At 38.8% G+C, this 23,204-nt stretch overlaps 1 protein-coding gene across 1 annotated transcript in view; it reads right to left on the reverse strand.

Annotated features, from left to right (window-relative positions):
* The window catches only part of LOC124607439 (proton channel OtopLc), a 736,982-nt gene that overhangs the window by 55,844 nt on the left and 657,934 nt on the right, over positions 1-23,204 (reverse strand). Inside the window, exons 10-11 of the mRNA XM_047139769.1 lie at positions 21,927-22,370; positions 8,382-8,613 (exon numbers count right to left, since the gene is read on the reverse strand). Coding sequence (XP_046995725.1) covers positions 8,382-8,613; positions 21,927-22,370 — 676 coding nt within the window. The remainder of the gene's footprint in view (positions 1-8,381; positions 8,614-21,926; positions 22,371-23,204) is intronic.

Raw genomic sequence — 23,204 nt, forward strand, 5'->3', positions numbered from 1 at the left:
TACAAATACATTTTGTTGACATAATTACAATACACACACTAATTATAATACAAGGCACATAAAATAAACACCAGAGAACAACACATTTCACAGTGTGTAGAAAATAATATACAGAAGTGTCAAATAAACTACTGACACATTAAGGTAAATACAAAATAGTTCACAGTTAGAAATAATTTAGTATCTATCTGTTTGTGCCAAGTTCATTTTGAACCAAGATATATACCATGCAGCTTAACAGTTCAGTACTCAGTTTCACTACTTGATAAACTGAAAATGATGTTTACTGTCTCTTCATAGCTGATGGATAGCTCACTGGCTTTGAACCATGTATTAGACAGGTTAAAGTACTCTGTTTTCCAGTTTCAATTTATTTATGTCTTTCCCAGAACTAATGAATGTTGTGACATGCATAAAGCACAGATTTACAGGGCTTGTTGCTGGGAAGATCATTCACAAATATTATAAAAGGTAAACAGCGAAGCACGGAACCCTGAGGAATGCCTCCTGTTACGTTTAAGTATTGGGACTTTTGGTTATTGTAAACTAGAATTTGTTTCCTGTCACTGAGATAGGAGCTTATTAGAGAGTTCTAAGGGCCTTGCTCCATAGCACCAAAGTTTCTCCAGTAGTATTGTATGGTGCACCAAATCAAATGCATTGCTTAGGTAAACTAGAATGGCTTCAGCAGATACCTTTGGTTCAAATGAGGTTTGTATAACAGAAATGATGTCTTCAACTGCTTTCACTGTTGATAATTTGGACCAAAACCATTTTGAGATTGATTCGGAATACTGTTTTCAGATAAGTGTCTGCAAATATCCTGTTGTATGCAGTAGTCTATTATTTAGGAGAGAATGAAATTGAATGATAATTATTTGTGCATCACTTACTACCCTTTTTATGAATAGGGATGACAACTGCTCTTTTTGGATACGTATGAAAATGGCCACCAGCATACATCCAGTTTATTAGTGTATAAAGAGGGTTTGATATGAGAGTCAATATTTTTTTAATCACAAAATTTGATAAGCCATAAATATGTTGATATTTTTAATTTTCTAGTTTTTTTATTGATTTAACATCACATATTTGTATTTGTGTCCACCTGAGTGTTGGCACAGTGTTTGCACAATTTTGAAGAAACTGGTTTCAGAAATCAGGTCTAGATCCCTTGATGCCTCAGAATATGCCCTACCAGCCGATCCCTTCTTCTAGTCAAGTTATGCCACAAATTTCTCTTCCCCCCAATTCTATTCAGTACCTCCTCATTAGTTATGTGATCTAACCATCTAATCTTCAGCATTCTTCTGTAGCATCACATTTTGAAAGCTTCTGTTCTCTTCTTGTCTAAACTATTTATCATCCACATTTCACTTCCATACATGGCTACACTCCATACAAATACTTTCAAAAACGACTTCCTGACTCTTAAATCTATACTTGATGTTAACAAATATCTCTTTACGCTTTCCTTGCCATTGCCAGTCTACATTTTATATCCTCTTTACTTCGACCATCATCAGTTAGTTTGCTCCCCAAATAGCAAAACTCCTTTACTACTTTAGCTGTCTCATTTCCCAATCTAATTTCCACAGCATCACCCAATTTCATTCAACTACCTTCCATTATCCTCGTTCTGCTTTTGTTGATGTTCATCTTATATCCTCCTTTCAAAACACTGTCCATTCCATTCAGCTGCTCTTCCAGGTCCTCTGCTGTCTCTGACAGACTTACAATGTCATCGGCAAACCTCAAAGTTTTTATTTCTGCTCCATGGATTTTAATTCCTACTCCGAATTTTTCTTTTGTTTCCTTTACTGCTTGCTCAATATACAGATTGAATAACATCGGGGAGAGGCTACAACCCTGTCTCACTCCTTTCCCAACCACTGCTTACCTTTCATGCCCCTCAACTCTTGTAACTGCCATCTGGTTTCTGTACAAATTGTAAATAGCCTTTCGCTCCCTTTATTTTACCCCTGCCACCTTCAGAATTTGAGAGTGTGTTTTCCAGTCAACATTGCCAAAAGCTTTCTCTAAGTCTACAAATGCTAGAAACATAGGTTTGCCTTTCCGTAATCTAGCTTCTAATATAAGTCGTAGGGTCAGTATTGCCTCGCGTGTTCCAACATTTCTATGGAATCCAAACTGAGGTCGGCTTCTACCAGTTTTTCCATTCATCTGTAAAGAATTCGTGTTAGTATTTTGCAGCCATGGCTTATTAAACTGATAGTTCGGTAATTTTCACATCTGTCAACACCTGCTTTCTTTGGGATTGGAATTATTATATTTTTCTTGTAGTCTGAGGTTATTTCGCCTGTCTCATACATCTTGCTCACCAGACGGTAGAGTTTTGCTAGGCCTGGCTGTCCCAAGGCTGTCAGTAGTTCTAACGGGATGTTGTCTACTCCCGGGGCCTTGTTTCCACTTAGGTCTTTCAGTGCTCTGTCAAACTCTTCATGCAGTCTCATATCTCCTATTTCATCTTCACCTACATTCTCTTCCATTTCCATAATATTGTCCTCAAGAACATTGCCCTTGTATTGACCCTCTATATGTTCCTTCCACCTTACTGCTTTCCCTTCTTTGCTTAGAACTGGGTTTCCAGCTGAGCTCTTGGTATTCATACAAGTGGTTCTCTTTTCTCCAAAGGTCTCTTTAATTTTCCTGTAGGCTGTATCTATCTTATCCCTAGTGATATGCACCTCTACATCCTTACATTTGTCCTCTAGCCATCCCTGCTTAGCCATTTTGCATTTCCTGTTGATCTCATTTTTGAGACGTTTGTATCCATTTTTGCCTGCTTCATTTACTGCATTTCTATATTTTCTCCTTTCATCAATTAAATTCAATATCTCTTCTGTTACCCAAGGATTTCTATTAGCCCTCGTCTTTTTACCTACATGATCCTCTGCTGCCTTCACTATTTCATCTGTCAAAGATACCCATTCTTCTTGTACTGTATTTCTTTCCCCCATTCTTGTCAATCATTCCCTTATGCTCTCCCTGAAACTCTGTACAACCTCTGGTTCTTTCAGTTTATCCAGGTCCCATCTCCTTAAATTCCCACCTTTTTGCAGTTTCTTCAGTTTTAATCTACAGTTCATAACCAATAGATTGTGGTCAGAGTCCACATCTGCCCCTGGAAATGTCTTACAGTTTAAAACCTGGTTCCTAAATCTCTGTCTTACCATTATATAATCTATCTGATACCTTCTAGTATCTCCAGGATTCTTCCATGTATACAACCTTCTTTCATGATTCCTGAACCAAGTGTTAGCTATGATTAAGTTATGCTCTGTGCAAAATTCTACAGGACGGCTTCCTCTTTCATTCCTTCCTCCCATTCCATATTCACCTAGTACATATCCTTCTCTTCCTTTTCCTACTATTGAGTTCTAGTCACCCATGACTGTCAAATTTTCGTCTCCCTTCACTATCTGAATAATTTCTTTTATCTCATCATACATTGCATCAATCTCTTCGTCATCTGCAGAGCTAGTTGGGATATAAACTTGTACTACTGTGGTAGGCGTGGGCTTCGTATCTATCTTGGCCACAATATTGCGTTCACTATGCTGTTTGCAGTAGCTTACCTGCATTCCTATTTTCCTATTCATTATTAAACCTACTCCTGCATTACCCCTATTTGATTTTGTATTTATAACACTGTATTCAACTGACCAGAAGTCTTGTTCCTCCTGCCACCGAACTTCACTAATTCCCACTATATCTAACTTTAACCTATCCATTTCCCTTTTTAAATTTTCTAACCTACCTGCCCAATTAAGAGATCTGACATACCATGCTCCGATCCATAGAATGCCAGTTTTCTTTCTCCTGATAACAACCACCTCCTGAGTAGTCCCCGCCCGGAGATCCGAATGGGGGACTATTTTACCTCTGGAATATTTTACCGAATTGGATTCCATCATCCTTTAATCATACAGTACAGCTGCATGCCTTCAGGAAAAATTACGGCTGTAGTTTCCCCTTGCTTTCAGCCATTTGCAGTACCAGCACAGTAATGCCGTTTTGGTTAGTGTTACACAGCCAGGTCAGTCAATCGTCCAGACTGTTGCCCCTGCGACTGCTGAAAAGGCTACTGCCCCTCTTCAGGAACCACACATTTGTGTGGCCTCTCAACAGATACCCCTCCATTGTGGTTGCACCTATGGCTATCTGTATCACTGAGGCACGCAAGCCTCCCCACCAAAGGGGAATAATAGTCACAAATGTATAAGTACGTGGTATCATGTAACATTCCACCAGTGCGGACAGTAGTTCCTTATTGATACATTACCTGTGTTAAAATGGACCATTTACCAATTGCAGAAATGTCGATATTGTGTTGGTGTGTGGCTATTGTGATCAAAATGCCCAACTGGCTTGTGCTATGCATGCTGCTCGGTATTGTGGATGACGTCATACAAGTGTCTGGACCGTTCGCCGGATAGTTACGTTATTTAAGGAAACAGGAAGTGTTCAGTGACATGTGAAACGTCAACCACAACCTGCAATAAATGATGATGCCCAAGTAGGTGTTTTAGCTGCTGTTGCGGCTAATCCACACATCAGTAGCAGACAAATTGCACAAGAATCGGGAATCTCAAAAACGTCAGTGTTGAGAATGCTACATCAACAACGAATGCACCTGTACCATATATCTATGCACCAGGAATTGGATGGCAATAACTATGAATGTCATGTACAGTTCTGCCACTGGGCACAATAGAAATTACAGGACAATGACAGATTTTTTGCACACATTCTATTTAGCGACGAAGCATCATTCACCAACAGCGGTATTGTAAACCAGCATAATATGCACTATTGGGCAATGTAAAATCCACGATGGCTGTGACAAGTGGAACATCAGCGACCTTGGTGGGTTAATGTATGGTGCAGCATTATGGGAGGAAGGATAATTGGCCCCCATTTTATCAATGGCAATCTAAATGGTGCAATGTATGCTGATTTCCTACATAATGTTCTACCGATGTTACTACAAGATGTTTCACAGCTTGACAGAATGGTGATATACATCCAACATGATGGATGTCTGGCACATAGCTCGCATGCTGTTGAAGCGGTATTGAATAGCATATTTCACGACAGGTGGATTGCTTGTTGAAGCACCATACCGTGGCATCTTGTACACTGGATCTGATGTCCCCGGATTTCTTTCTGTGGGAAAAGGATATTTGCTATCGTGATCCACCAACAACATCTGACAACATGCGTCAGCGCATTGTCAACGCATGTGCGAACATTACAGGAGGCGAACTACTCGCTGTTGAGAGGAATGTCGTTACACATATTGCCAAATGCATTGAGGTTGACGGACATCATTTTGAGCATTTATTGCATTAATGTGGTATTTAGAGGTAATCACACTGTATAGCATGCATTCTCAGAAATGATAAGTTGACAAAGGTACATGTATCACATTGGAACAACCGAAATAAAATAGTCAAATTTACCTATGTTCTGTATTTTAATTTAAAAAACCTACCTGTTACCAACTGTTCATCTAAAATTGTGAGCCATATGTTTGTGACTATTACAGTGCCATCTATCACAAAGCAAAAAAAGTGGTTCAACTAAAAAATGGTGGTTCCTATTTAAAAAAAAAAAACGCAGTTGATATCCATTTGACCTATGGGGCCAACGATAGCACCTTCTGGTTTCCCCCTTCAAGCTAGACAAGTTTTGTTCTTTGTAGTTTTTTCGTTTGATACTTATTTTGTGAGATATTTGGCCCGGTCACTATCAATTGACCACCCTGTAGTGTGGGAAGAGGACAGGTGGTTGATCATGACCTTGTTGGAGGAACTATCCTGACATTTTGCAGAAATTATTTAGGAAAACCATTATACACTCCTGGAAATTGAAATAAGAACACCGTGAATTCATTGTCCCAGGAAGGGGAAACTTTATTGACACATTCCTGGGGTCAGATACATCACATGATCACACTGACAGAACCACAGGCACATAGACACAGGCAACAGAGCATGCACAATGTCGGCACTAGTACAGTGTATATCCACCTTTCCCAGCAATGCAGGCTGCTATTCTCCCATGGAAACGATCGTAGACATGCTGGATGTAGTCCTGTGGAACGGCTTGCCATGCCATTTCCACCTGGCGCCTCAGTTGGACCAGCGTTCGTGCTGGACGTGCAGACCGCGTGAGACGACGCTTCATCCAGTCCCAAACATGCTCAATGGGGGACAGATCCGGAGATCTTGCTGGCCAGGGTAGTTGACTTACACCTTCTAGAGCACGTTGGGTGGCACGGGATACATGCGGACGTGCATTGTCCTGTTGGAACAGCAAGTTCCCTGGCCGGTCTAGGAATGGTAGAACGATGGGTTCGATGACGGTTTGGATGTACCGTGCACTATTCAGTGTCCCCTCGACGATCACCAGTGGTGTACGGCCAGTGTAGGAGATCGCCCCCCCACACCATGATGCCGGGTGTTGGCCCTGTGTGCTTCGGTCGTATGCAGTCCTGATTGTGGCGCTCACCTGCACGGCGCCAAACACGCATACGACCATCATTGGCACCAAGGCAGAAGCGACTCTCATCGCTGAAGACGACACGTCTCCATTCGTTCCTCCATTCACGCCTGTCGCGACACCACTGGAGGCGGGCTGCACGATGTTGGGGCGTGAGCGGAAGACGGCCTAACGGTGTGCGGGACCGTAGCCCAGCTTCATGGAGACGGTTGCGAATGGTCCTCGCCGATACCCCAGGAGCAACAGTGTCCCTAATTTGCTGGGATGTGGCGGTGCGGTCCCCTACGGCACTGCGTAGGATCCTACGGTCTTGGCGTGCATCCGTGCGTCGCTGCGGTCCGGTCCCAGGTCGACGGGCACGTGCACCTTCCGCCGACCACTGGCGACAACATCGATGTACTGTGGAGACCTCACGCCCCACGTGTTGAGCAATTCGGCGGTACGTCCACCCGGCCTCCCGCATGCCCACTATACGCCCTCGCTCGAAGTCCGTCAACTGCACATACGGTTCACGTCCACGCTGTCGCGGCATGCTACCAGTGTTAAAGACTGCGATGGAGCTCCGTATGCCACGGCAAACTGGCTGACATTGACGGCGGCGGTGCACAAATGCTGCGCAGCTAGCGCCATTCGACGGCCAACACCGCGGTTCCTGGTGTGTCCGCTGTGCCGTGCGTGTGATCATTGCTTGTACAGCCCTCTCGCAGTGTCCGGAGCAAGTATGGTGGGTCTGACACACCGGTGTCAATGTGTTCTTTTTTCCATTTCCAGGAGTGTATTATTTAGAGATATACCAAATAGGAGTGAAATTTGAGCAAAATGAATGTACTGGAGTATATGAAAATTATTAGAAATGTAGACAAAGTATGCTATGGGAGAGTGCATCAGTTTTAGTATTAATTAAGTGCCTCCCCTGAAGCACCAGACCTCAGAAAATGCTTATTGTAAGGATGACACAGAGAGGTAAAAAAAGTTTTTCATATACGGCTGGGAGGAGACAAAAATACGGAAACACCAAAAAAACACATTCGCATGCCTAATACGGTGTAAGAAATGTGTTGGCATTCAAAACAGCTTTCAGTTGTCTTGGAATAGATAAATACAACTCCTGTGTGGTTTCCAAGGGAATGTTATATCATTCTTCCTGCAACATAGTGCTAAGTCAAGGTAATGGTGATGGAGGCGGATAGTGATCACACACTGGATAGCAATCACACACCATTCTCTCCAAAGCAGACCACAAAAGCTCAATGATATTGAGATATGGTGACTGCAGTGGCCATGGGAGACATAAAACTTTATCCTCGTGCTCACAAGAGCCAGTCCTGGACAATGCCAGCTGTGTGAACTGAAGCCCTGTCGTTTTGAAGCACAGCATCACCATTGGACATTCTACCATGGAGTGGAAATGTTCACCCAAAATGGGCACGTAGTCCTTGGCCATAATGTGACCTTGCAGAGTAAACTAGGAGCCTGGGGAATACCACAATATGGCTGCCCAATGCGTCACTGAACTCCAATGATGTTTCATTTTTGGGACGTAAACTTGGCCAGAAGTTGGAAATAGTGTGAAACAAGACCCATCTGGCCAAATGACTTTCTTACATTGTGCTGTAGTCCAGGTTTTATGTCTCTGGCACCACATTTTCCAGTTGTGGTCTTTTGCATCACTGATGAGTAGTCCTGAAATTCCAGCTTGCCTTGCAATTCCCTGCATACAGCACTCCCCTTGTGTTACATGATACATCAGCATTAAAATTACACTATTATTATTATTATTATTATTATTATTATTATTAAATCATTGTATTCTTAACAGCATTATTTTGCATGCATACACCAAAGGTACCAACCTGGGATGACGTCCAATGTGTCTCCACATAACATAAATCACAGCAGCACCAATTAGGCTGTATTCAATTATAAATGGAAACAAGTATGGAGCAGAATCCTGAACAATTGTTCCCATGATGTTCACCCGACCACAACCACTTGTAATAGAGGTACCATTATTCAAACTTGTTAAAGCTGCTGGATAAAAAGGTCCATCCAAGAATGGAATACTGCCATTGCTGTTTCCATTAACTGGGTAGTAAATATGGAACATAAAAACTCTCTATCACACACAGGTATCAACTGACATTTATATCATACAAATCACATTAGATGCTGTCCTAAAATGATGACAATACATATTTTACAACCACAAGCTTGAAAAGATTCCCACAGCAAGGACATTTAAATTGTCTAATATGACTTGTGAGTGATTTAATGTTTCTTTTTAGACGTTTACACTTAGCACAAAAAACATCTTAATTCTTTGTAAAATATCCACCTTTTCCCAAAGTTCAAGGTTCAAAAATTAAATTAAAAAATAGGAATCTGCATACCAACAAATAAAATATTAAACACAAACAGACAGATAGACAGATAGATAGATAGATAGATAGATAGGTAAACATCTGTACTGTATAAGATACGAGAAGAACTATTATTTATCTTCTCGTGAAACACAAAACAATAATTTAGCAGACAGTTTCATGAAATGGATGTCTAGGTTCAGAATATTTAAATCTGGCCATTCTCTTAAATCTACAGGTGGAGTATGAAAAAGTAAGAGACATATAGAAGGGAAGAAAGAAGACAATAAAAGTTGTTTACAGTTTAATGGTTTGTTAACACTGTAGTACAGAAGGAAAGGACATTCTAAACTTTGGGCCAGGAGAAAGATTATGTTTGAGGTTTTGGCCAAATGTCAGAGATCCACAGCCTGTGTGTGTGTGTGTGTGTGTGTGTGTGTGTGTGTGTGTGTGTGTGGTGGGGGAGGGGGGTGGGAGGGGGGGGGGGCACCTCTCCTCAAGTTACTATGATACAGCAATTGGAATGTAAATGTAAATGCACCTATACAAAATTATTCAGAAGAAAATCATGCTTGAGGGCAGTGCCTGAAGAACTCACTTTGTGACAATCAAGAAAAGAGTAAATATAATTGGGATAATATGGGTGAGAGAAGATGGTAGTTGGGAGAAGAGGTACTTAGGGAATGCAATAAGTTGGGGACAGGAAGGCACAAGGTAAAAGTTGGAATTTGTAGAACAGAATGAAGTAGGTAAGAAAAACTGAGGAACCTTGTTAAATAAACAATTTTGTACAGCTAATGTGTACATAGTGTTTCAAAATATTCATTCAGAAATATCACACTACTGCCAAACTGACATGAAAATGAGGGAGTGGCTATACATGCAAAGAATGGAGTCAAGTACCATGTCCTTCACGTAAATGAATATAGTTTGAACAGCACTTCGAATGTTGTGCCACAGTAACAGATCAGGAAGCACACAAATTTGTAGGGCTGACTGTCTACAAGTCACGAGTAGGAAGTACCTTAAAGCTTCACAAACCAGCTAGAGAGAGCTTTAATATTGTTATGCAAATTTAACTGGAAGATTGGTGTTTGTGGAAATTTTAATGGTGATTTTTTGTCATAAAGTACAGAGCAAGTGCATTTATTTATCTTGAGGTCCAGCTTTGAATTATTTGTCACAGCAAAATCCCCTACAAGGACTGGAGGAAACAATGCAACAGCCATTGACAACTTGTTTCTGAACCAAACAACTTGCAATGATTTAGTTAGCCAATGGTAATATGACCATGGTGATAAAATGTTAACAATAGAATATACTGATAGGTTAGCTACAGATGATGGAATGAAGCATTGTGTTGTAGAATTGTAAACTATGACTCAATCAGATCCTGGTGTTTAAAGAGAAATTACAATAAGAATTTTATAAAGGAGAAGAAATTTATAAAATAGACAGTGTAAATTGAAAATTTAAGTATTTTCTTAAACATAACCCTATAGTCCTTTCAATCTTGTCCTACAACAAACAGCAATAGAACTGAACAGAAGCAAGAATAAGGGATGGATAGCTCCCAAGATTGGAGGCAGCTTTAACTTCAGAGGACGAGCTGTAGTCTAGAGTTGATTTTTAAGCTTTTCAAATAAAACTGAGTCCCCAGATAATAGCTTTGGTAGAAATGGAGTTACTTTCAAGTCAATATTGACAAAATTAAATAAGAACTTCCTCACTGTGGCAGCAAGCATTGCACCCACCAATAAACAATCAAATGCAGCACCAGCAGACATTAGTTTCTGATCCAGAGGTATTCTACAAGCTCTTGTCTAATATACAGCAAGCAACTGAGAATCAAAGTTCTGCTACCTACGTGACAAGTGCCACTGTTCATTGTGTTGATGCATGAGAAATAGTAATGTACTATACTGAGGACCTGGTATGTCCAGATGTAGATCACTATTTTCTTTGAAAAATACCAATATAATGAAGTACATATTTAGCAAACAATAGGAGATAAACAGCAGCTATTAACTATATGAGTAAATGAGGATGCATCAACTATTTTGTATAAATGGGTAGGCAGCAGCTTTTTGAGGGTAGCAGCCTTCATTCCAATTAATTTGATTAAATTTGGCTGACATAAGCATGATTGACACTAAGCAGTATAGTGACAGTTTATTGTTAATACAGTATAAATATTAAGTTTCTGTTGTTTGCCTATCTTTTGTTAATGGATATCTTGAGTCATCCCACATCCACAAATAAATGAACTGAACTTTTTTTTTGGCGGGGTTGGGGGGGTGGGGTGGGGGGGGGGGGGGGTGGGTGGAAGCCAGAGGAAATAAGAATAATTTTTACCTTCAGGTCGCAGTACAGCCAACAGAAACAGACAAAAAAATGATAACTGTACTCATGGCTTTTGCAACCTTAGATTCCTTCTTCAGCAACCTAAGATGAATTTATCTGGTTAGGGTGGTGGAAGTAACGGAGGAGGGGATGGGGGAGGAGGGGTATGGGGAGATCATTATGAATCCAGTCTAAGAGGAAGCCACCAACCTTGTATGAGAAGGAAAATAATCAGTGAGATGAGGAGTTATAGGATATTACATTAGTAGGCAATGTGACAGCTTCACTTCAGAGATTATAACAGGGAGGAATAGAATTAAAACTCTATTAAGTAAAGCTGGGTTAGAAGGACAAAAGAAAATGGCAGGTAGAAACATTTACATAAATAAAGTAAAACAAACAATGAGGAAAGTGGAGAAAATGTAAGCAAAAAGGTTGGTTGGTTGGTTGTTTTGGGGAAGGAGACCAGACAGCGTGGTCATCGGTCTCATCGGATTAGGGAAGGAAGTCAGCCGTGCCCTTTCAGAGGAACCATCCCGGCATTTGCCTGGAGTGATTTAGGGAAATCACGGAAAACCTAAATCAGGATGGCCGGACGCGGTATTGAACCGTCGTCCTCCCGAATGCGAGTCCAGTGTAAGCAAAAAGGTGACTAAGAGGATGGTGTGAAAGTGGAACTAAAATAAGATAGAAGTGTAACAAACAATAATGAATGAGAGATTGGAAGTGATCAGTGAGAGGAACGGGGTTGTAGGCTAATTCAGTTTAGAACCATGATGAGGGACTTAGAGGATATGCTGGAGAACAAGTTCTCATCACTATAGTTCAGGGAAACTAAATCTGGGTGGCAGGATCCAGGTGTTCCATGTGGTGTAGTAGTCTCTCTCACATCTTGAGTCGGGCCTTAGGACATGCTCAGCAGCTAAGTACTGGGCATCCTTAAAATGGATCTGTATGTTTGTGTCCACTGTGTGTTCTGTCAGTTTGGTGGTGGTCGTTTGTCTATATAAAGTGACATTTCCTTCTAATACACGGTAGGTTGCTCTTAGCCTTGGTCCTGAGCGACCTGTTTCTCCACCCATCCCCACTGCCCACGTCATACTCCCCAACAAAAATCCTCCCTCATCCTCAAAGAAGGTCCTGAAATCTGGGAATACTATTATCATTTTTGTGTGTTTTTCTTGCTTTAATGGGGAGGTTGACGGTTCAATCCCGTGTCCGGCCATCCTGATTTAGGTTTTCCATGATTTCCCTAAATCGCTCCAGGAAAATGCCAGGATGGTTCCTTTGAAAGGGCACGGCCGACTTCCTTCCCTAATCTGATGAGACTGATAACCTCACAGTTTGGTCTCTTCCCCCAAACAACCCAACCTCTTGCTTTAATGGGAAGTGTGCCTTCTGAAAATAAATAGCAGTCACTGTGACTTAGAGAATTTCTCAATTGTCTAAACTGAGTTTCCCTTTTTCTTTAAAGTTTATTTTATTTCATTATTAACAGAAGACAATGCACAAGGCATTTGTCATCAAACCTGATTGTTTTAGCTTACATACATGGCTACTTGACAAAAGTAATTATTTTCAATGAAAGTCATCATACATGACATGGCCCAGATGTCTGTGGGACACTGACATCAGAGCTAAGTCTATAACTCTGGGTTGCATTCCTGTAATCTTTCTTTAAAACCTGCAATATATTGAGACCTCTACATTTTCCAGCTCCTGCAGAATGTATCAATGGTCTGGTGATCTACAGTGAAAAGTGGAATTGACGGTCATTCAAGATCTATTGGTTCAACTCTGTCTTGTAACACCTACACACTTGCTTATTTTGAGAGCTTATTGCCAAACAGATTGGACCAAGAAGTATGGAGCAAATCTCTTTTGAGCATGTTTCCTGTTTTAGAGAGAGAGAGAGAGAGAGAGAGAGAGAGAGAGAGAGAGAGAGAGGGGGGGGGGGGGGGGGGGGAGGCAAGGTTTATTGGACAAAAGTAGGCACAGCTTTCCATAATTGTGTGTATATGGTATTGGGCAGAAGCAACTGTTTCAAGCTGCTCTGAATTTGATGCTCCAAACTGTGATATTGCAGTGAGCTTTGAATTGAAAGGAGCACTACAAAATGAGTAAGTGATCAATAATCAATGCTTGTAGGTGAATTGAGAAAATCCAAACATACTACTTGTTTCATGGTCTCTGTGGGAATTCTGCCAAGGTATGTTAATTTTCAGACCTCCAGAATCTGAATTAATGAATGATCAGAATATATGTGAGGAGAGCCCTCACACCAGTTAGTTTCACATTTACAAGGTGAGTTACACTAAATTTATAGGTTACATCACTTCACAATGACTTTTGTCATTATGATAATGCAGTATGATGCAACCTGACTGGTTCAGTTTGTAATTTTATCCATAAAATGCACAGTTCATGCAAATAAATGAGTACCTAAAAAATTAAAAAAAAATTTAAAAAAAACCACACATAATAAAAGTTACATTCAAGTTTCCCATGCAAAATGGTGGATAGCAATGGAACCAGTTCTAGGACCAAATTTCTCATTCAAGTGATTTTCATAGTCAGAAACAATCTCTCTTGCAATGCAGCTGTGAACCTAAGTCGTTCAGACACATTTTTCATTTCCAATTTTTGTCGTTTTCCACATACAGGTGTAGCACAATTTCACATTTATTATATACATGATATTCCTGCTAGAGATGAAGAGAAAAACCATTGCAAAAAATGGCTTGGCATAACTTACTCAAATTTTAGAGGTAACAGTACTTATGTAATATGTTAATATCACTAACTGAAGAAAATATATTTTAATACCCAAAGCTGCTGTTTATTTACTGGCTGACTAGTTTTGGCCTTAAATATCACTTAGTATTTTTTCAGTATTTGGATTATTGCTATTCAATAATTAACATGGAGCTCTAACTGCAATACTGAAACCAGCTGCAGAAAGAATGAAATATTACTCTTAAAGTATTAAAACACAACATGTAAAAAGAAATTATCATTACATCTTCTTTCTGAAAACAACAGATACTAGAAAGATATTAGTGAGTCATTATTTTATTTATACATCATGTTGTGATTCCTAATAGATATCAAAGCCTACATCCCTTTACCAGCAATAACCTATTTAACATGCTACACCATCTCTGCCTCTAGTTACCCCCATCCTCCCTTGAATCAAAATAAAATGTGATCAGTTAATATAGTGGCAAATATGGCAACTGTGTGATTGTAGATAGGGATATCAGCAGTTTACAACAAATTTTATTCATTTGAGTCTACATTTCAGTATGTTCTATATGATATGTGATAATCACATCTTAAAATCGTAAAGTAGCATCAGTAAAATAATTTTTGCAATATAGTTCTCTGTGCACTTAGTTCTACTTTATGCTTTTTGAAAAATGTGAATGTCGACATTGATCAAATGAAAAACAGAAAAATTAGAAAGGGCAATGAATCTCCTGTAGCTGACTCGTGTGTAGAGCAGACACACATGCAGGACAGTATGTTTGGATGTCTGCATGGCTGCATATGGGCTAGTGTGTATTTAAGCTACAAAAAGAGCATTTGCTCAAAAGTCAGTGAAGTCTCTGTCCTGCCATATATGTCTACATGCAGTGCATCAACCAGCTACAATTTTTCTTGCCTGATGTTTGTTTATTGTTTCCATCCTGTAATTTCCATTATTTTAACACTGACTGAAGGCTAGGAAGAACATTTATTTTTGTCATTCTTATTCAGTAAGTTATTGTCTTTCCTTTGGTGTGGTTCAAAATAATAACAAAGTTTTTAAAATAGGTCAATGTAACCTTCAACTGTTAAAATCTTTTATAGATTCCACAATTGCAATTTAGGTCTTTCGCCATTCCTAGTGGAATACTGTCAAAATTTCATGTTTTAACACAAATCCAAAATTTTAAAATAAACATAGTCAAATATTTTTAAATTTTTATATGTGCTAAAGTATAATATTTTAACAGGATTCCTCTTGAAAATGATGATAGGGCGAAAGTGTAACTGTTGACATTATAAACAAACGATTTTAACAGTCAAATGCTAAAATTTAATCATTAAACACTGCACACTAATTATTCAAAACAAATAACAGCAATTACAAATAATTTTTAATTATGGTTATTTCCCAGAATCTGGAAATACAGCATACAACGTAACAAATATGAGACCCTGTTGGTTTAAAATCAGCAGCTGTATAAACTTTTCTATATGCAGTAACAAAATCACTATTAGATAAATACGAAGAACATTATAATCAGACACTTTAAAGTTACATAATTTATTTGGATGACTTATTTGACAAACAAATGGCAACAGAATTATGCATTATACCATTACCAATGAAAAGGAGAATTTTATAGAAAGTATCTGCAAGGCAAACTATCTATATTTGCTATGAATTATTCAGTAGCATGAAACAATGATGCAATCTCCTACATAAATGTCTGATAACATATTCCTCCAAGTGGGCGTCAGTGTTGCTGAATCCAAAAAAAGGAAAAAAATGCCCAAATACAGGACTGGTGCTGTGTGACTATTTCGAAATGCATTAAATAGCTATAATCTACTTTGAGAGCATTAATACAATTAATGTATATTTAGAATTAAAGAACTACATCAGTGTAAAAGGAAAATAAAATTTGATGCAATCAATATCGTATAGCTTTCCCACAAAACTAGGGATGTACACAGTAATAAAATGTGGAGGAAGTTATCAAAGTGCAAAAAAAGGTACACAGTTTGTGATAAGTGCAGTGGAAAGCATTTGCATAGCGTGTAAACATTATCAAAATAACATGCTCACAATATTATTTCTACAGTCGTCAGATGTCAGTGACATGAAATCTCTAGACCACATCATTTGTGAGAGATATAATATGATAAATGGACTAAATCTGGCACCAGCTGCTGAAAAGTAAGGAAATAAAATGGAAGAATCAATTATTGATTAAGTTAAAAATAGCTATTTAAATTTCTGCAGTAGGTTTGTTAGCACTTATTAATCGAGACAAAAAGTGGCATACATTGTAAACACACTTTTTTATCCTTCTTCTCCAGTGCATAACACACACTGGGAATTACGATTACGGAAGAGAAAATACAAACAAACACTTTGAGGAAGGGGGGGGGGGGGGGGGGTGAACAGAAAGTATACAGCAGACCATGTTCAGGGGAAGATGACATTGCACATTGTACTGACTACCCACTGTTCACAGTTGGTTCTTTACTTCCACTGTTTCACAAACAGTTTTTCCAAGTTATGTGCATGGGTTCTTACAGATATCTGATGACATCCAGTCTAAATCTGTTGTGCATGGTCTAGGTCACCGCACATGGTTCGCAAATACTGTCTCATGAAGACGCATACTGTAGAGATCGCTCAATTTCACTAGTAAAATTTATGTTGATGAGAGATCAGGGAATGCTGCAAGCCAGGAAATAATAGCTATGGTTTCTAGTTGGTTTCTCAAGATAGCACTTGATTGTAGTTTACTGACAATGAATAGCGTCATTGTCAAACATTGCTTAAGGAATGAGGCCAAAAATGGGAGATTAACAAGCTGAAAATCATATCATCTACAGTTATGTGGCTGTCACTATTTGAAATGTCACCATTCTCATCTTTTGTGATGCTTTTGAATGATTAAAAAGTCTGATGTGAACATAATCCATAATCATGTAGACATCTGGTAAATTGACTGAATGTAGGATAGGAAGTCTAATATGAATGTTATCCATGATCATGTAGACATCTGGTAACTGTCTGTCTGAACATGGGATGGTTCATTGGAGGTGCTAAATCTCTCTGAGCATCTGAAATGGAGGATGTATATGAATGAATGATGATAAAGTTAAGAGTCAGAATTGCTGGCCCGTACTTACGTCCAGGAAGTGAAATATTTAATAAACAGATAGACACACATGAAAAACAACACTGTCCAAGCATTTGGAACTGTTAGTTCCTTCCTTTAGGAGAAGAGAGGGATACATTGGAAAAGTTTAAAAAGGAAGGGCAAGTCACTCAGATCCCAGAATGAGAGAGACCACCTGTTGGGAGGACAAGGGGAGAAAAAGATGATGGGGGAGGCAGTAGAGAGAGTAGAGCATCAAAGATGATGCTTCTGAAAGTATTATATGTGACCTCTTGCTCTCTCTCCCTTGACAAGGAACTAACAGTCCTGAAAACTAGGTTGTGTTGTGTTGTGTTGTGTTCTTTTATGAGTGACTTGTGAACAGTACTAAGTACAGCATTTTGTCTCCTGAGGATAAGTACTGACAGCTATTCTGCCTCATCATTTTGTAGTTTCCTCCGGTTAATTGTCCTTGTTATACCATTGAATGATAATGGGTAATTGCCTAGTCTTCTCTTACCATAATTTGTTGAAATCTTCTGGACTCTTTATGCCAACTGTGTATATCTTCTCCTACATCCATCATTTACAGCATTATGAATGGCTGCATTTGCGTGAACAGTGAGTTGCCTGATGTATCGAAAGGATCAACCAGCTTTTTAGCCCAATATACAGCTCCTCTTAGATTTATTCAGTTTTTTCTACCCCAAATGAACCTTCCCTGTAGAGATATTCTATTTCCAAAGTTCCTGCCAAACTGGATGACTGAGTAACAGTGACAGATCTGCACCACTAATACCCATTTTTAGTGGGCTTCTTTAAGTGAAGAGCATGATGCCTACTGGTTTGTGCAGGACAACTAAGTGTGGTAGAAGACTCATAGGAATGTCTTTCAATGAAAATTTAACCATCAAGTTTGAAACATTGTGCAACTGAGTGCATTTCTTTTATGTCTTATGAGTATAGATACCAAACAATAATTAGACTATGTCAGATGAGACAAATACATATCTAGGAAGAAAGTATAAAGGATTTCACAAAGCAGCAATAGAAAAGTTGTCAAATTAAACACTTGCATTATGAGGTTTGATAAACAGACAGTACACTCTAGTCTTTCATTTAACTGCAGTTTCATAACTCCCTCCCTTTTTTTTTTTTTTTTTTTTTTTTTTACAGTTACTGTCTGTGAGGGCTATCTGGAAAGAAACCTCCAATTCCAAGTAGTCTTGGCAATAGTAAGGGAAACATAACGATTACTCCACAGATTTGTGTAGGTCAGTGTGCTGAGAGGTGCGATAGAGAGGTCACATTGATTCTAGTTCACCTACATTAGCAGTTTAAAATCAGCATTTCAGTTGAAAATTCTACTGAATGTGACAAGTTTTACAGTAATTTGTGCTTTATACATGTTGAATGTGATGGGCGAAAGTTTCGTGTTTCAATGTTGTCATTTGTTTAAAAATGGCAGACCAAATATTCATAAGAATGACAAGTGGCTGTCTGTATGCAGTTTGCAAGGAACTGGTACAGAAAACTGATGAAACGATTCATGAAAATTCATAATATCTCGTCTGTTAGACAGCTTTTTACAGATTACTGAGAGTGTTCTGCACAAGTTCATAACCACAAGTTTTGTGCTCTTTGCATTCCAAAACTCCTTTCTGGGAATCACAGAAATCAGTTAGTGACTTCTTTTCAGGATGTTCTTTTCCATTAAGATGCAGAAGAAGGTCTACTGCACAGAATCACATGGGTTTCCTATGCTAATTCAGAGAGAGTCAATAACTTGGGGTCATACCTCCTTTGTGAAGAAGCTGAAAAAAGCTGCCATACTTGGACAGCCAGAAAGGATATGGCTCCAGTTTTTTCAGAATGCTAAAAGAATTTTCTTTGTTGATTTTATAGAAAGTACAAATACAATCAACATCATAGTACGACATGTTAAGAAAACAAGTAATGCAGTTGCTTGCATTTGCTCTATAGCCCAGCTTTGGCTACAAGTGATTTACAACTGTTCATGCACATGAAAAAGTAGCATGGCTCACAACACAATTATTGATGATGAACTTCAAGATGCCATTGTGGGTTGACTGCAATCTCAAGGAGCAAAATTTTATGCAGTGAGAATGTGTCACCTCATTAGGAGGTATGGTAAACTTTAAAATCAGAATAGTGATTACATAGAAAAGTACAGTAAATGATTGCTCCCCCTCCCCCTCCCCCCCCTCTCTCCCTCTCTCTCTCTCTCTCTCTCTCTCTCTCTCTCTCTCTCTCTCTCTCTCTCTCTCTCTCTCTCTCTCTCTCTCCCCCCCATCTCTCCCTCCCCCCTTTCCTACCTATAGTAGTGATGTAGTTTCACTGCTTCAAGATGAATGAATGCTTCTTTTGCTTCCTTTCAGTCATGAGAGTGTTTGATTATTGGCTGCCTTTCCCTTATTTTACATATAGAAAGGATAGTTTGCTACTTATCACACAGTGGAGGTGCGGAGTCAAAGACAAGCACAAAAAAAAGCACAACCGCATTCTAGCATTCTGTTTCATTGGGCCTGCATGTGGCACAGTGCCTTCTCTATGTGCTGAGTAGCAAACTACCCTCTCCATATTATCATTATTCTTTCCTGGACTGTCGATTGTTTAGATCTTGTTTGTTCTTTTTGTCATATTGTACCTCATAATATTTATAATGTTTTAAAATATGAATGTCAGCAGGTCAAATATGAAGGATCAGAGTATCAGGATTGTCACAATGCTAGGTTATGGTCAAAAGAAGGGAGAACCCACAAAATGTGGTCTGAAAGTAGGTATAAAATTATAATAATATTTATGACTCATTTCATATCTGTATATGTTCTCCTCATTGACAGAATATATGAATGTTATATGTGCACGAATGAATGAATACCATTACATAATACATGAACGTTATATTCCATGCATCTGTTAAGTCTCACTGCCCTACAAAAATGTGTCATGAATGTATCAAGTAAGTGGAAATTAAAGTTTGTAGCAGTGACCTTATTATGTGCAGACAAACACATTCTGTGCTGTTTGCTGAGTGTATTATAAGGAACAGAGTCAATGTGCAGTTTTGTGCATTGTTCTCTGCAAGCAATGTGACTTTAGGACAGCCATCTGATGCAGTGACTAAGTGGCTCAGCAGCTCAGCATCACTGTCTGAGATGATGAAAAGTATAGGTTTGTGAAAAAATGAAATATCTGCAGTTTACTTTCTCAACATTTCTTCACTGACAGTTTGAAGTTTCAGGTTATTGGTAGCACAGAAATTATAGGGGTAGCTGACATGGAAGTCTGTGCCATGTAGTCTTGATGACAGCAGTGCTATAACAGGAAAACGACAAGGGGTGATACGTTTATGATGATAATATAAATACAGCAAAAACAAAGAAAAAATAAGAAACCAGAGAATACTGAGATAAAGAATAGTTCTCAATAGCTTAAAGATACTAAAGCATTAAATAAAAATGTATTTCATAGGATTCCAATGCACAACTGTATGAAGCCACTATGGAAAATGAGACTGACTAGTAAAATATTGCACTTAGAGATGAGATCAACACAAATTCTCCATACCAAATCTAATTTTAGATCTGTTTGTCTCAAGAACCAGGAAAAGCTGAGAAAATATACAGTATGGACATTTATGGGGCGAGTAAGTACAACAAGAAAGGAGAACAATGAGAAAGAATAAAACACAAAAAATCAAGTGAACTGAAATAATACTTCATTAATTGTAAAGGGGGACACAGGAGGGAATTGAGAAAGGAAGAGGAGGTGAGGGAGCATGAGATGATGGAGGAAGGGCAAATGGTTTTTTAGGAAAAAAGGGAAGAAAGAAGGTAAAGTGTGAAAAACAAAGAACTTGAACAATCAGGGAAGTGGGGTACAAAGATCAAGGTACTGAAAAAATAGTCTATGTGAACAATACAATCTGAATCACTTAAATCCAATCGTCAGCTATAAGGCTCAAAACGACAAGTGTAGCACGCTTATACATGTTTTTCCATTTCACGTATGGTCTTGCTAACGCTAAATGTTTCACCCTCTTCAAATTATTAACCCTTCACACTGCTTTTAGTTACCCTTTTAGTTATTTTTTACCCTATTCAATCTTTTTCAGATAATTCGTTATTTGTGTTGTATTTTCATTTCTGCATGTACACTATATATGCGATGTCATACGTACTGTCCTTTCCCTAAGGTTTTTGTTTCTTTTCACATTTCTTGTTCAATACTGTATTTCTCATCAGATTTATACTGTTTCTCTGTAGCAGATTAGGGTGTTCTTTGATTTGACATTGACTGTTTCTATGGATGCCCAATGTTACACTTCCTGTCAGTTTCTTTTCTGTCAATATACTTCAGGCCAGTCTTCCATAAAAAGAACTTGACTGTGTTATCTTTCACTGTAGTGTCTTTAGTTACTTTCCCATTTCTTCCATTCAGACAATTAAGGAGGATTTTTCTCTATTGTACTCTTGAAACTTAAATTGTACTTGTTTCGTCTTAATTAAAATCTCATACTTATTCACATACAGTTGAAAATGTCAACATTGAAGAGCTGTATGTAGAATGCAGATAAATGACAACCAGTGAGGGTAAAACACCACACATCTTTGGACTGCAATTGTGATTTCAAGTTTATGCATTTACATCATTACATGCCACTGAGCTATAGCATGCAAAAGGCAAGCACATAAATAAAATTGTAAGAGAAGTGAAAGCAAACACAGACAACCTTCTCTTTATTAACAAAAGTCATAACATATGTGAGGGTACCAGTGAGACTCACCGTCAAGAGCTCTGGGATAGTCCATTGAATCAAGCATCGTAGGGAACTGTGAGAACAAAGCAGTGGTAGGGATAGTAGCAGCGGTGGTGGTGGTTGTTGTGGTTGTAGATGCAGTTGTGGTACTAATAGGAGTAGTGGTAGGACTCTGTGTGGTAAGTGTGGTTGGGAATGCAGTAGATGTGGTACGCAGTGTTGTTGTAGGAGCTGCAGTGGTAGTGACCGTGGTGGATGGAACAGTAGTACTAGGGGTTGTGGGAGGAAGAGTAACCTCAAGAATGGCACGCAAGGTAGAGTTGGTGATGCGGGCGATGGTGTGGGCAGCTGTCCTAGCTGTCGTTTGCAGGCTTGTGGCTCCCGCGCCTGCAGCAGCAGCTACCGTTGTCCCCTGCCCAAGAGTGGGGGCACCAGGGGCTGAATCGAAGATGCTCGGCCCACGAATTAACTCTGGCGGTGCAACGGAACCGTGTACCACAAGCATTATTTACATGAGGCCAAGTAAAGGGCTGTTAACTTTGCAGTCTTCATGAATATAGTGTGCAAATTTAAATAAAATGTAAATATTCTCATTCAACAGAGCTTAAAAGTCAATTCACATACACTACAATTGATTAATTTACACGTAGTGTACTATACCACATTATAATATGTAATCACAAAACTGGACTTCATGCATTATTTATTCTCAAGTAAACTGTAACTTTCTATTATGAACTTATGCACTTTATTTTTGACCCTCAACTGTTATTTCTGTCTCTTTGTAATCGTTTTATATGCTTATTTCTTGCTAAAGCAATAAAGTACATTATGTCTTATATAAGCTACATTAGCATACATGTTACTGCAACACCAGATACTTTGTTGAGTAAGTCTGTAAGTTAACAGCTCTTCACAGGACTATCAATTGTATAAGTTACACAACAGATATTAAAACTCTGCCATGCAAAATATAACTATTGCACGTTTTATACAGGAAAGCATTTTAAAAAATGGAAGCTTGTGATAAAATGTGAGGAAAATTGTAAATTGTGTTTACATGATTTTACTACAAATCTGCACTACACAGTTTTCTACTTCACGATAAGAACACAGACTAAAATAATGTATGTAATGGACAGCAGGTCTACAAGGGGTAAAAATAATCTACAAGTATCTTCCATAACAACAATTAGGATAGGTAGCCATACTTCAGTGTTCATTTATGGAGGAGATGCATACATGAACCTGAGAACTTGAAAAGTTCCATGGAATAAATGGATACGATACACACTACAACAGTAA

This window comes from Schistocerca americana, chromosome 3 (assembly GCF_021461395.2).
Source record: "Schistocerca americana isolate TAMUIC-IGC-003095 chromosome 3, iqSchAmer2.1, whole genome shotgun sequence".
NCBI classification, from domain to species: Eukaryota; Metazoa; Arthropoda; class Insecta; order Orthoptera; family Acrididae; genus Schistocerca; species Schistocerca americana.